The 15,699-nt window shown below is 36.4% G+C and overlaps 3 protein-coding genes across 3 annotated transcripts; all 3 read right to left on the bottom strand.

Moving 5' to 3' along the window:
* Positions 1-712: 712 nt before the first annotated feature.
* Positions 713-1,651, bottom strand: LOC108701945 (olfactory receptor 1G1). Its single transcript, XM_018236956.1, has one exon. It carries the CDS (start codon positions 1,649-1,651, stop codon positions 713-715), a length of 939 nt encoding a protein of 312 aa, XP_018092445.1.
* A 4,634-nt stretch (positions 1,652-6,285) lies between these two features.
* On the bottom strand, positions 6,286-7,239 carry LOC108701944 (olfactory receptor-like protein OLF4). Its single transcript, XM_018236954.1, has one exon. It carries the CDS (start codon positions 7,237-7,239, stop codon positions 6,286-6,288), a length of 954 nt encoding a protein of 317 aa, XP_018092443.1.
* A 7,267-nt stretch (positions 7,240-14,506) lies between these two features.
* On the bottom strand, positions 14,507-15,451 carry LOC121397992 (olfactory receptor 146-like). The gene has a single exon (XM_041576317.1). It carries the CDS (start codon positions 15,449-15,451, stop codon positions 14,507-14,509), a length of 945 nt encoding a protein of 314 aa, XP_041432251.1.
* Positions 15,452-15,699: the final 248 nt, after the last annotated feature.

Raw genomic sequence — 15,699 nt, 5'->3', positions numbered from 1 at the left:
CCCATGAATCCTTCACAAAAGATTTGACCGAATACGGAATAGAATCCAACTCCTAATTTGCATATGCAAATTAAGGGTGGGAAGGGGAAACCATTTTTTACTTCCTTGTAAAGTCACGTGATTTCCCCGCCCCTAATTTGCATATACAAATTAGTAATCCTATTCAGTTCAGCCGGGCAGAATGATTCTACCGAATCCTGGCCAAATCCCAAACTGAATCCTGGATTTGGTGCATCCATAATTTTTTTTTTAAATTTTCAAATTGAATTTGCAATACATCTGCCCCTTAGTGTCAAACTGCAACTCTTTACAGGCTCCAGTGATGTTAGTTCCACAGTCAGCAATTTCTACTGCTAATACAGCTCTAAAAAGTTCATGTCTTGGCTCATGAACTTGGCTCAGGCTTTGGTGCTAATATAGCTTGTCAAACAGAAAACCTACATTAGGTTGACCACAAATGTCTCTTACCTTGAGGTATGCTACAACTGCTATTTCCTCAGTAGATGTGAACAATCAGAATCTTTTGTTCCCCATAACCTTAAACTTAGACATTATTAGTGTGAATGACAACAGTCTTACATAGTAAAATTAACTATCATGAAAAAGGCAGGCAATTCAAGGGATCAGTCTTCCAGACAGACTTATAAAATAGTTGGTAGTTTATTCAAGGTACATAAGGATACAGCCGTATGCGTTTCATATCATAAGACACTTAATCATAGGCTATAAGTATGACTTTTTTTAAAGCTCTTCTTAATGATGCTTTGAGTTCCTGGTTCCTTAGACTGTAGATCAGTGGATTTAAAAAAGGGGTCAACACTGCATAATATATAGCGGCTCCACTGTCCTTAGTGAAATGATCTGTTGCAGTTGAACAAAAATAGTTAAAGGAAATAGTAGCATAAAACATAAAGACCACAGTTAGATGAGAGGAGCAGGTGGAGAATGCTTTGGATCTCATTTGGATTGAAGGGATTTTGAGAACTGTGGTGATTATCGTGATGTATGGGTAAAAGGTGACACCTAATATAACTATTCCAAATAATATCCCAAGCAGAAAAATAATCAATAAATTGATGAATGTGTCACTACAGGAGATCTGAAGCAACTGGGGCAGGTCACAAAGGAAACTGTGCAAAATATTTGATCTGCAAAAATTCAGTTTAGTTAAAAGAAGAGTGTGCACTAAGGAATATACTGCACCAAAAATCAAAGTGCCTGATACAAGATGAGCGCACCGTTTCCAGCTCATTATCTTCATGTAGTGAAGAGGGAGGCATATAGCAATGTATCTGTCATAGGACATCACTGCCAGCACAGATATCTCTGATGCAGCAAACCAGACAAAGAAGTAAATCTGAGTTATACAAGCTTGCACTGAAAGTATTCTATTTTTTGTAAGAAAATCAAAGAGAACTCTTGGGACAGTGACTGAGGAGAAACTCATATCCAGACATGCCAGGGTTCCAAGGAAGAAGTACATGGGGGTGTGGAGATGGGAATCATTGACAATCAAGAGGAAAATGAGAAGGTTCCCAATCAGAGTCAACATGTAGATCAAGAAAAACAGCAGGAAAATAGGAAGTTGAAGACTTGGAAGATCAGACACTGAACTGAGAACAAACTCATAAAATATGGTTTGGTTTTTCATTTCACATTAGTATTGCCTATAAAAAGGAATTCTCACATTCTAATCAATATACATACAGTACGTTACAGAAAGTATTACAACAGAAACTAACAAAATAGATTTACTTTCCAAGAAAAACATAAAAAGACACCCACAAGACATTGGAGACAAGAATCCCTCTTCTCCAACCCACATAAACGTCCACCTTTCCATGTTATTACTAGCAAACCCAGAGACCAGTTAGCAGGTAAAAGCTTTATTTAACCAAAAAAAAATATTTTTAAGCAAAAACAAAGTATAGCTTATTTCAATAGGAAATTACATTGCTATATTTTTTGAACAAAGGTTTCCTGAATACGAGATACTTTTCAGATCAAACTGTGCAACCATTTGTCTGGGTGTACTTCTAGCAAGAAAGGGCATTATCATTAAATAAAATCCATCAAGACTGATTTATTCTGTTTGTTATATTTAGTAGTGTTCACCATACAATTGTTGTGGTTGCACAAAAAGAAAAGAAAATACCAATCCAATGATTAGTTTGTCATTTTTTTAAAATTAGACTTACAAAACATGTTTGCTGGGGTTGTTGCTTTTAAATGGATTATAAAACAGATACATTTTAGAAAAAAATCAACTAACTGTAACATACCTTTAATCTGAAGGCCCTCTCTGTGATCAATGAAGCCATAAATACCCTTCATTCTAAGCCTTTTAAATCTCTTGAGTCTAATTATATTTATCAGTTCCCATGTTATTTTTAATAGGCAAACACATTTCTAAATTCTTCTTTTCTGGAACTAAAAGGAAAATAATTTTTTTTAAAATTATGTAGACATATAGTATAACGAAAGCAGACTCAGAGTTGTTAAAGGGGAAACGTCTAAATTTTTAGAGGAAAAAAGCTTAACATTTTTAGAGATTTATTATATCCCGAAGCTGCTAAAAATCTGAATCCAAAAATACTCCATCTCAAACCTGTCAAAGTCATGTATAAGTCAATGGCAGCTGTCCCTGAAGATGCTTCTTGACATTGTTATCTGCTATGGTTTTTGTCTGATAATCCGACAAATTCGAGTTGTTGTCGAGTTTTTGGAGCGTCAGTTCAAAAAAAGTCATGCAATTAAAATTGATTCAAGCAGTTGCTAAATGTCAACCTGTTGCCTTTTATTTAGAAATATGTATTCAATCAAGACAATATTTCATATGAAATATTGTCTATATGAAATATTGTCTTGATTGAAAACATATTTCTAAATAAAAGGCAACAGGTTGACATATAGCAACTGCTTGAATCAATTTTTTTTTTTTTTATTATTATTTATTTTTTTAGTATATAGTATATTAGTAGAGAGGTGAAATCATAAACTTGTACTATACATATTGAACGATTAAATCCTTCGAATCGTTCAGTTCGAAGGATTTTAATCCATCGATCGAACGTTTTTTCTTCGACCAAAAAATACTTAGAAAGCCTATGGGGACCTTCCCCATAGGCGAACATTGACTTCGGTAGGTTTTAGGTGGCGAACTAGGGGGTCAAAGTTTTTTTTTAAAGAGACAGTACTTTGACTATCGAATGGTCGAATAGTCAAACGATTTTTAGTTCGAAATGTTCGATTCAAAGTCAAGTCGTAGTCGAAGGTCGAAGTAGTTAATTCAATGGTTGAAGTAGCCAAAAAAAACATTCGAAATTCCAAGTTTTTTTTCTTCTATTCCTTCACTCAAACTAAGTAAATGGGCCCTTAAATGTACACTCTCCCCATGCAGCTTTATAGTTATTACCCATTTTAATGTTAACCACTGCCCCAATTAAAAAACAAAACAAAATAAAATCATGTAAGACTTTGATTATGATTTAATATTATATTTTATATATTATATTATATATTAAATGATATATATTATATTATATTTAATATCTAGTGGCATATTTATCAAGGGTCCAATTTCGAATTGAAAAACTTCGAGATTTGAATTCAAAAAGACCAACCAAAATTAAGTCGAAGTTTCTTTTGGTCAAATAGGTCAGTTTTTGATCGAATAGGTCCAAATTCAGCCGAATTTGAATCATACGAAATTTTGAAATTTGAATTTATGATTTTTTTTCAAATCCAAATCGAATTTGGATTATTCCCTTGTCGAAGTACACAAAAAATAGCTTCGAAAATTCACCTTGACCTTTGATAAATCTGCCCCATAGACTATGGTTCATTTCTATGCCATTTTAGGAGTATTTCGGAGAAAGTTATCAAACTCAAGTTTTAAAAAGCCTACCCTGTGGTTGGCTATACAGAGTTCAGGCTACATCAGAAACTCATCATCAGACTTGATATAAAAACACACATATCCTTTGACATTAATTGACCTTCCTTCTATTCTATCCAGAAAAGTTTAAAAAATTGTACAATCATTGCTGTATCATAAATTACAAATTTGTTTCTAAAATCCTTATGTCTCTGTTGTACCCTAACTAGTGATGATCAAATTTATTTTTTTGGCAGCCATAAATTCACAACGAAACTCTGCATTTCACCATCTGCAAATTGTTTTTCGAAACTGTGGCAAAAAAATTGATGCAGAAGAAAATTTTCAGCTCTATATAAATAAATGATGATGATAATGACTATCCCTCTCTCGGCATCTGTTTTTCTTCATTCACTCGTCTTGCAGGAGGTGTCAGATATTCATTGACAGTTGGATCCAACATATATTATAGGAGTGTTCCCTTTCCAATCAGATGTATTAGAGCTCACTCAAATAACTGATTCCAGTACAAACAAAATCTAACAATATAACTGATTTTGGCACAAATCCTGCATGTAGAGAGACATGATGTCTGGAGATTTTAATAGGGTAAGCTCTAATACATCTTCTAGGCAAAAGGAGCAACCCCTAAAAGATATGTTTGAAAACTATCATTAAAATCAGATTTTCAATTCCAGCATGAAGAGAGAATGAAGAGAGACAGATGCTGAGAGAGGGATAGTGAAAACTAACTTGATTATTTCAGAAACAGTACAGAATGTTTAATTGATTGTATTTAGAACATTTTTTATTTCAGTATGAGGAAGCTTATATTAAATTTTTACTTTCAAGATAGTTCCTCTTTAAAAAAAATTATTTTGTACTTATAAGTAGTGTGGGACTGTTTTCCCACTCCATATTTCAACACTAAAGTGTATTTGTTTGGAACACAGCATGTTTATCTTGGATTCACAATTTGCTTCAGTCGTTTCAAATGAATGCTATACATTACTCACTAGTTATAATGTTTACACATTGGGCTGAGTGGGAGTTGCTGTCTGATCTAGTAGACAGTGCCAGGACAACTGTGATGTGAACCCAAAACACCCTTGTCCTTTTAAAGCCATTGAGGAGGGGAGCAGAAGTTATGAGGGTGTGCAGCTACCTGTGCTGAAGTATTTGTTTCCATTGCTTAAAGCAGTGATCCCCAACCAGTAGCTCGTGAGCAACATGTTGCTCTCCAACCCCTTGGATGTTGCTCCCAGTGGCCTCAAAGCAGGTGCTTATTTTTGAATTCCAGGCTTGGAGGCAAGTTTTTGTTGTTTAAAAACCAGGTGACTGCCAAACAGAGACTCAATGTAGGTTGACAGTCCACATAGGGGCTACCAAATGGCCAATCACAGCAATTATTTGGCACCCCAAGAACATTTTTCATGCTAGTGTTGCTCCCCAACTCCTTTTACTTCTGAATGTTGCTCACGGCTTCAAAAGGTTGGGGATCCCTGGCTTAAAGCAAAAAGGCAGCCATATCAGTGCATTGTGCCTGATTCTGAGCGTTGAGAAGGAGCTAGCACTTCAGATTGGAACTGATTTGAGATAGCTATTGTTTCTCCCCTTCCCATTGTACTTCAATGAGAACCGAATCGTGCTCCCTAGCCACCTAGTGGTAGATATGCACCAAAGCAAGACATTTACATTATTTTAACCCATGGCATCCAACACTATTGCTATGGGTTACTGTCTAGTTGCAAATATGTCCAGTGGTTATAAATTAGCCTGGTCCTGTTCTGCATGTACAGTATCTGGAACTAAATGAGAAAACCCCTTTAAGGCATAATAGGCATAATAGGTGTAACATTATTATGTTTTGATGAAGATGTTACTCTTATCTACATCATGCACAAAAGATTTTAAAAGTCTATCCTGTGGTTGGTTATACATAGTGATGGGCGAATTTATTCGGCAGGTGCAAATTCATGGCGAACTTGCACGATTCGCCGCCAGCGAATAAATTCGTGAAACGCCTGCGAAAATTCGCCCGAAAAAGTTCGCCGGCGTAAAAAAATTTTTGCCGGCGGTGTCAAAAACGGCTGCCGGCGTCAAAAAAACGTTTTGCAAATTTTTCGCCGTTTTGCGAATTTCGCATGAAATTCGCAAATTTTCGAATTTCGAAATGGCGCAAATTCGCCCATCACTAGTTATACAGCAAAAGTCTAAATAGTCCAGGCTACCCCAAAACTACAAATATTATGATTATATTTAGCTTTATGTTCTTTTAGTTGCATATTTTATTGCATGATTATAGACATCAACCCTACAAAACAGTAGGACGGTTAAACCGAAATGTTGTTTCCTTTATCTGTCGCAGGAGTAATTTATAAACTCATTTTTAATACAGTAATTATTCTTCAACCATTGTAGTTGTTTTGTCCAGTTTGTATTTTTAGTCTTAGCAAAGTTTTTCTTAAAGATGATTTGAGTTCCTGATTCCTCAAACTGTAGATTAGAGGATTTAAAATAGGGGTTAATACTGCATAAAATACAGAAGCTGCTTTGTCCTCAGTGTAATGATCATTTGCATATGAGCGAAAGTAGTTAAAGAATATTGTGCTGTAAAATATAAAGACCACAGTTAGATGAGAGGAGCAGGTGGAGAAAGCTTTGGATCGCATGTGTTTTGATGGGATTTTAAGAAGAGCGGTGATTATAATGATGTATGGGTAAAAGGTGACCCCGAATGGGCCAACTCCAAACAATGTTCCCAAGAGATATATAAGCAATACATTGATGAATGTGTCACTACAGGAGACCTGAAGCAACTGGGGCAGATCACAAAAGAAACTTTGCAAATCCCCAGTTCTGCAAAATGTCAGTTTAGTTAAAAAAATAATATGTAACATGCAAAATAATGCACCAAAAACTAAAATGATTGACACAAGCTGAACACAAATGTTCCAGTTCATTATCTGCATGTAGTGAAGAGGGCGGCAGATGGCAATGTATCTGTCACAGGACATCACTGCCAACAGAAACACCTCTAATGTACAGAAAAAGAAGAAAAAGTAGATCTGAGTTATACAAGCTCTCACTGAAATTTCCATTTTTTGTGTGATTAAATCAAAGAGCATTCTTGGGACAGTGACTGAGGAATAACTTATATCCACACATGCCAGGGTTCCAAGGAAGAAGTACATGGGGGTATGAAGATGAGAATCAGTGATAACCAAGAGAAGAATGAGAAGGTTCCCAATCAGAGTCATAAGGTAGATCAGGAGAAACACCAGAAACAGAGGGAGCTGAAGACTTGGAAGATCTGATAGACCACTGAGAACCAACATATACACTATTGTTTGGTTTTCCATCTCACTTTGATGTAGCCTGTAAAAATCACAAGGCCAGGCATAATGATAATACATTAAAAGTGGAAAATAACAATAAATATTTCATGTGACTCACCCCATGTAAAATGAAGAATTCCTATTTCTATAGTGTGAGATTTCAATGATACATTTAGTTTGTGCATGCAATGTATAACTGATTAAGTGTGAAAATGATGTGGGGTGTAAAAGATGTGCATGTATTGTGAGCAACTGTACTATTAGAATTCAGTGTGTGTCTGCTTAGATTGTAAATGTGCTTATAAGAGCATTGAATGTAGTGTGTATGTGTGTGTCATACACTGGATAAGGTTTTTAGGAAAACCAAAGTGACCAAAAACTCTCACCTTTGGCTACATGTTAAAGTGGCAATTTGATTTAAAAGTGATCTGGCCCAGTCTATTTGTATAGGGAGTGAGTGCCATAATTTTTATCTCCCACACAAGAATAGTTACACTGCTCATGGGTAGTGATGGGCGAATTTGCTACTCATGGACCCAGATCAATTTCACACACAAATATATAACCATAAACAAACCTCTTTGATCCCTTTGTTTCATTGAGAAGGAAGCTGTTCTATATTTAGATGGAGTTTTGTAGCAAGAAAACACTTTATTAAATAAAAGCAATAGTTGTTTTGTTCATGGGTATTGATCATGAAATATTTAGGTTAAACAAAATTGTCTGTGTATATTAAATGGTGTAGTGTACGTTAGACCCACTTGTACCAGCCAACTCCCAGTACCTTGTGCACTCCTCTGGGCAGAATGTCTTCCAGTCTCAGGGATTTCTTTGCAGCAATAACTTGTGAAAAACAACATAAGTTCAGTCAGGAGTCACTTCTTTCGGGTAAATTAAAATGCAATAGTGCCAGATCCCTCCCACAGGTAAAGTAGACAAAGCATACGTTACCACACTCTTCAGGCATCTTCTCCTCCTCCTGTGATTTGGGATTCTCAACCTGGGGTCTTGTATCTTGGAATTCTACCTGGTCCTCAACTCACCTACTGAAACTAGTGGTTCACACACAGGATCCTAACCCCATTATTTCTCCTTGTTGGAGCGAAGGCTGGTCACTATCTTTCCTGGGCCTTCCTCTTGCTCTTAGAGCAATTATAACAAAACTATCACTAGCTAACCCTATCTAAACTTTTACCAAATTGTAGCCCTGGGCCTGTAACAACCTCCCAGTAGTGAGGTCCCAGGAAAGACCTTGAGCACATGGGGTTATGCCAGTGTACTTTCAAATGCTGCCATATACTGGGCAACAAGAATCTAGTTAACATTACAGTGGACCCAGGAAGGGAGACATAGCTGCCTGGTTAGATCAAAGGACCACTTAGGTGTCCAACTAGTCTAACTACTGTATATAAGGGAAACTGCACAAGTAAACTCTTAAACTCTTAACCCTCTAAAGCAATGCATTGAATCTTTCAGTTTTTTTCCTCTGATTTTGGTTTATACTTACCCTGTTCCTGTACTTCTTAGAAATCAGAGTTAACCCAATGAATCTCTTCATTAGTATAGCTATTATTGGAGAATATAGGAACATATTTGTGTGTGCTTTGCTGTGATTCATTAAAAAACACTGAAACATGAAAAAATAGAAAACCAATTGTGCTTCACAGTTTACGTATAGCAATGAGACAATAAGCCCATTCTAATGTCTTGTTCACTGAAAGAGAACAAGACATAGATCAGTATAGCAGTTTTAGATAAAGTCTGAATCTGAAAATCCAGCATCTCAGACCTGTTGAGGTTGCAAGTCCCAATGACTTTTTGATGTGCGCTGGGTTAAGTGCATTGCACCAAAGTTTTTGGGTGAAAATTACAAAAAATCGTGAAAATCTGATTTTTTTTCCTCCGCAAAGCTAATTTTTGGAAAAAATTTTATATTAATTAAGCATACAAAACCCCAGCGGATTTGATCGGAGTTTGTAGCAGAAAATATTTAGATAAATTCAGATTTTGATAAATACCCCCCTTGGAGGCCCATTTATTAGAGGTCGAATTTTAATGCTTTTAGAGCTTTCTGAACCCATAATTAAACTTTCATTTCTTTAAAACCATGAACGTTATTAAAAGATAAGATTATAAAGAATATAAATGGAAAAAATGCTGAATGATGCACTTACAAATACAAACATCTCTGACAATTTTAGGTTTTTGGACAATTACAGTGAGAAAAACAACTAAAAACCCTAAAAGCCTGAATGAATCAGAGCACCTTCCATGAACATCTTCAAATGGTTCAAGGGACTTCTGTCATTGACTTCTACATGACTGTGATAGTTTTTAGCTAGAGAATTTTCAGATTTGAGCTAGTTCCAGCTTCAGCTTCTCCCTCTAAAACTAAAATTGTTCTTGTAAAAATCGACCTTAGATAAATAACCCTCTTAACAATTATGTGTAAAGATTTGAATGTTAGTAAATAGGGCCTTACTGAAACTTACACCTATAAAATACCAAAGCACCTCTTTCTGCAGGATTGACATGAAGTTATTAAGCCCATCAGACATTGGAAAAAGACAATTCTATATACAGGGAAACTTTTGCACAACCACTATATTCCCATACTGATTTCCATAAATAAAACGAGTGAATACGTTTTTCAGAAGTTGATGATTCTTTGAAACCAGAGCATGGGGAAACTAGAATGAATCTACTAGTATAACTAAATATTGGAATTAGGATGCTTCTGGAATATTAAAACACTTTTTAACCACAGTAAACTTGAATGCTCTAACTCAGGGGTGTCCAACCTTTTGGCTTCCCTGGGCCACATCGGAAGAAGAAATATTTTCTGGGGTCGCACTTGAAATACACACTAACGTTAGCTTTTGATTTATTTTATTGTAAAAGCAAAGAGGGTATCATAAACCTAGTGAGATTTTTGACATTGTGTTTGAGAAAGTTATAGGGAAGAACTTTTGATATGAAACATAACAAAAGTGGTGTAAAGGTGATACCTTTATTGGCTAACTAAGATGATAATCACAGCCTTAGTTAGCCAATAAAGGTATCACCTTTACACCACTTTTGTTATGTTTCATATCAAAAGTTCTTCCCTATAACTTTCACAACGGGCTAACACGGTGCAAAAAAAACTTTACCTGTGTTTGAGAAACTAATGTATCGATATCTGGTTCAATGGAAGTAGTTGCAATTCTCAAGGTGTTCATCAGCTAATTTGGTTCTAATTTTACTCTTAGGGGCAGATTTACTAAGGGTCGAATATCGAGGGTTAATTAACCCTCGATATTCGACTAGGAACTAAAATCGTTCGACTTCGAATATCGAAGTCGAACGATTTAGCGCTAATCCTACGATCGAACGATCGAAGGATTATTCGTTCGATCGAACGAAGGATTTTAATACAACAATCGAAGGAATATCCTTCGATCAAAAAAACGCAGGCAAGCCTATGGGGACCTTCCCCATAGGCTAACATTGACTTCGGTAGCTTTTAGCTGCCGAAGTAGGGGGTCGAAGTTTTTCTTAAAGAGACAGTACTTCGATTATCGAATGGTCGAATAGTCGAACGATTTTTAGTTCGAATCGTTCGATTCGAAGTCGAAGTAGTAGTCGAAGGTCGAAGTAGCCCATTCGATGGTCGAAGTAGCCAAAAAAACACTTCGAAATTCAAAGTTTTTTTCATTCGAATCCTTCACTCGAGCTTTGTAAATGTGCCCCTTAGTGTGTTCATTCTTGAAAAAAAGTTGCTCACAAATGTAGGCGCTGCATAAATCCCTAGCATAGCGGGCCAATGCTGCTGAAGAATGCTTACCTGCCTTTGTAAGTAACCAAATGCTCACTTGTTAACTGCTTTTCCTGCTCTAGGAAGTCACACTCCATGTGAAATTGAATCCACACATGCACACAATTACTCTCTCTGTGTGTGACATTGCAACATGACGTTTCCTGGATTGGCAGAAGTTCAAGCTGGGCTGCATTAATATCCATCCTGGGCTATGGGTTGGACACCCCTGATCTAACTGAAGGGATACTATTGAGCACACACACTAGCTGGTTGGCTAAACTGTTATGCTTTCATACAGACGAATAGGGTAACAATTGAAAACTGCAGTGTAAAACATGACATCTTGATAGCTTTACATTGAACATGTTTCATTGATTCAGTACATGTGCTTATTTCTGGTGTTGCCTGCTTTGACATGTTATTCTTTTCTCAGGATTTTTGTATTCCGTAATGAACCTTACCTCTGAGATCAAGACTTTGCCTGTGATCAGGAAACAAACATCAGCTATAAAAACCCTTTCATCTAAGCCTTCTAACTCCCCTGAGTCTCATCACATTTCATCAATTCCCAGATCATTTATAATGGCCCAGCAGATTTCTGATTGTGTTATATCTGCTACATTTTACCACAAAGTAGTACTACACAAAAAAATATATATTATTTCCTTACCTACATTTTAGGCAAAATACAGTTTTATTTCAAATTTTTTATTATAATTTTTTGATGGTTAAAGTGTGACATCAGAGGTTCTGTTTGAGTACCAGTTAAAAATACAGATGAATGATCTTTAAATGAAGGAATTGTGTTCTTCATGAACTCCTTATCAATCATCCTAAATATGTACTTTATCCTCTGCAGATAGTAATACTTTCAAAGACTTGGCTTTAGTCACTTGTTGTCAGGTAGTACTTGGGTTCAAACCATTGACCTGTTATATACCAGCTGCTGCTCCTCCTGCTTGAGCCACAGGAGGCAGTGTGGCATCAGCCTGACCCTAGCAGAATATCATCTATGACTCCCTGTCAAAATTCCATGATCCACAACCCCTGTATAGCTGCAGGCAGTTGCTTATTAAAGGGCTGTTTAAGACAGCTCTCCTGCCTCCCTGCTGCTGGGTCATTGGTCATTCTGCTTAATCCAACCCTTTTGTTCTTATGTTCGAGTTGAGTTGATCTTGTTCTTGAGATCCCGTTCCTGTCTAATAAGTCCTGCTACTGCCCTTGTTCGCACTGATCTAATTTCCCGGTTTAACCATGGCCTGGTATTTGACTCTGTACATTTGCTGCCTGCCCTTGACCTTTGGTCTTTTTTTGGATTTGTGTTGTCTGCTGCCCACCCTTGACTTTTGGCTTATCTTAAGGACTTTGATTGTTTGCTGCAAGCCCTGACCCTTGTTCTGCCTCAAGGACATTGTCTTTTCTTTCTATCCCTGCATTTTCTAATATGGCAGGCACAATCTTGAAAGATCCAATTAAAGTCAGAGGTTTCAAGCAAAATAATATGGTGTTAGCAAGAAGCTAGGGTGGACATCTGTTTGGGAATGTGACTGCTTTGACTGTTTCCTTGTGTTTTTTCAAATAATGTAGAAAGTGCATTTTCACTTTCTGTTCATAGAAACATATATACAAGACATATAACAAGAATAGGGAGTTCCAATACAGTAGGACTTTGATAATAGTATGGGATACTTAATTATATAATCAAACTCCTTGCAGATAAAGGGACAGATTCAATTCAGTGAGAAAAAATGTTTTCATAGTTTATCACCTGAAAAGTCATGGACGAGATTTAATTTGAGGAGAAAAAACTTTTCTTCTGTTATGCCCCCAGCATTGTTTTATAGTTTGTATTGCATCAGCTTGCCATTCATTTGTATGGTTATGCCTTTTCTATAGAAATGTCTTTCTTAGGCCACCATACCCCTTCCATGTGATCTGAAGCTCAATAACCTGTGTCAGTGGGTTAATGAAGGAAGGAGTTTAGCTGCATGTCAAGCTACACACTACCCAGGGTAACACATAGTGAGGACAGAACATCTTCGAATTCAGTTCCAGTTTTTTTCCCATAGACTTCAAAATAATTTTTTTGTGATAATTTTCTCTCTATTGAATTGCATCTCAAATTTAATCTTGTTCGTGACTTTTCATGGTATAAACCCTTTTCTCGCTGAATTGAATCTGGCCCAAAGTCTGGAATGTATCCTGCACTGAAAAGCAGCCATGCAAGTCACTACTACATTTTAAAAAAAAATCTTTCAAATAACAGGACTACAAATAACAGGCATTGATTCCCATGATTCATCAGTAACAATAAGTAAACAAAACTATACCGGTGACATTGAGAAATTAAGTCTTAAGTGTCTTGGCTATTAAAGGAACAGTAACATCAAAAAATTTTATTTTTTAAAGTAATATAAATATAATGCAGTGTTACCCTGCACTGGTAAAACTGATGTGTTTGATTCAGAAACACTACTATTGTTTATATAAATAAGCTGCTTTGTAGCAATGGGGGCAGCCATTCAAACGAGATAAGGCTCAGTTTACATAGCAGATAAGCTCTGTAGAACATAATGGTGTTATCTGATATCCACTATTTAACTTGTGTCATATAGACTTTTTTCAATTTCCACCATTGCTACACAGCAGCTTGTTTATATGAACTATAGTAGTGTTTCTGAAGCAAACACACCAGTTTTACCAGTGCAGAGAAACACTACGGGGCAGATTCACTAAGGGTCGAATTTCGAAGTTAAAAATACTTCGAAATTCGACCCTCTAATTGAAATCCTTCGACTTCGAATATTGAAGTCGAAGGATTTAGCGCTAAACGTTCGATCGAACGATCGAAGGATTTTTCGTTCGATCGAACGATTAAATCCTTCGAATCGGACGATTCGAAGGATTTTAATCAAACGATCGAATGAATATCCTTCGATCAAAAAAAGTTTAGCAAGCCTATGGGGACCTTCCCCATAGGCTAACATTGACTTCGATAGGTTTTATCTGCCGAAGTAGGGGGTCGAAGTTTTTTTTAAAGGGAAAGTAATTCGACTATCGAATGGTCGAATAGTCGAACGATTTTTACTTCGAATCGTTCGATTTCGTTCGAATTCGAACGAATTTAACCAATTCGATGGTCGAAGTACCCAAAAAATACTTCGAAATTCGAATTTTTTTCATTCGAATCCTTCACTCGAAGTTAGTGAATCTGCCCCTACATGTTATTTTCATTACTTTAAAACACTTTAATTTTTTTTAGTGTTACTGTTCATTCAAGTGCACTGCCATTTTGAGTTTTTGAGTTTTGTGTATGTTTTTTAAAATAAAATATGTGCTAAATTGGATAACGATTATTATTAGTATATTTTTTTCCACTTGCAACTAGTAATGAGTGATAATAGACATCACCCCTAGCTAAAACAAGAGAGCAGTCAAACCAAACTTTTTTTCCTATCCCAGAAGCATGTACATTGTAAGCCCATTTTTAAGTTATTTTGGGGTGTTTAGTCCAGTTTTGATGTACAGTCTTTGTAAAGCTTTTCCTATGGATGATTTAAGTTCCTGGTTCCTCAAACTGTAAATTAGAGGGTTTAAAAAGGGGGTTAACACTGCATAAAATACAGAAGCCACTTTGTCCTCGGTGAAATGATCATTTGCAAACGATTTAAAGTAGTTGAAGAAAACAGTAGTGTAAAATATAAAGACTACAGTGAGATGAGAGGAGCAGGTGGAGAAAGCTTTGGATCTCATCTGTTTAGATTGGATTTTCAGAACAGTGTTGATTATTGTGATGTATGGATAAAAGATAACTCCAAAAGTGCCTACTCCAAACACTATACTTGAAAGACGCATAATCAGTACATTGATGAATGTGTCACTACAGGAGACTTGAAGAATCTCTGGCAGATCACAAAAGAAACTTTGCAAAACATTAGAGCTGCAAAAAGTCAGATTCGTTAAGAAAGCAATGTTCAACACGGAACATACCAAACCAATAAACAAAATGATTGATACAAGCTGAACACAAATGTCCCAGTGCATTATCTGCATATAGTGAAGAGGACGGCAGATGGCAATGTATCTGTCACAGGACATCACTGCCAACACAGACACCTCTGATGTACAGAAAAACAAGAAGAAGAATATCTGAGTTATACAAGCGCTTACTGAAATTACCTTTTGTTCTGTGAGTAAATCAAAGATCATTTTTGGGACAATGACTGAGGAGTAACCCATATCCAGACATGCCAGTGTCCCTAGGAGAAAGTACATGGGAGTGTGGAGATGGGAATCATTGATGATCAGAAGAAAGATGAGAAGGTTCCCAGTTTGAGTCAAAAGATAAATAAAGAGAAACACCAGGAAAAGAGGAATCTGAAGACTTGGAAGATCAGACAGACCAATGAGAACCAACACTGTTGTTTGGTTTTCCATTTCACTAATGTTGCCTGTACAAAATATCAGTCCAGCCAAAATGCTTCTATATTAAAAGTGGAAAATAACAATATAGACAGATCTGCTTAATGTCACACACCCCTGGTAAAATAAAACACAAACTTTGTGTGTGTATGGAGTCTGTGTACTTTGTGCCTGCAACGTGTGAAAATTCTGTAAGTGATTGTGTTTCTGTACTTTGAGCATTCGTAGTGTGCCTGCTTAGTTTGTATATGTGAGTAGTATTA

Source organism: Xenopus laevis, chromosome 9_10L (genome assembly GCF_017654675.1).
Source record: "Xenopus laevis strain J_2021 chromosome 9_10L, Xenopus_laevis_v10.1, whole genome shotgun sequence".
NCBI classification, from domain to species: Eukaryota; Metazoa; Chordata; class Amphibia; order Anura; family Pipidae; genus Xenopus; species Xenopus laevis.
Note: the sequence above shows the minus strand (reverse complement) of the source record. Positions and strands in the feature narration are given on the sequence as shown.

Bases quoted from the DNA above. Each gene is read 5' to 3' on its own strand.
- LOC108701945 (XM_018236956.1), bottom strand. From the start codon at position 1,651: ATGAAAAACCAAACCATATTTTATGAGTTTGTTCTCAGTTCAGTGTCT.
- LOC108701944 (XM_018236954.1), bottom strand. From the start codon at position 7,239: ATGGAAAACCAAACAATAGTGTATATGTTGGTTCTCAGTGGTCTATCA.
- LOC121397992 (XM_041576317.1), bottom strand. From the start codon at position 15,451: ATGGAAAACCAAACAACAGTGTTGGTTCTCATTGGTCTGTCTGATCTT.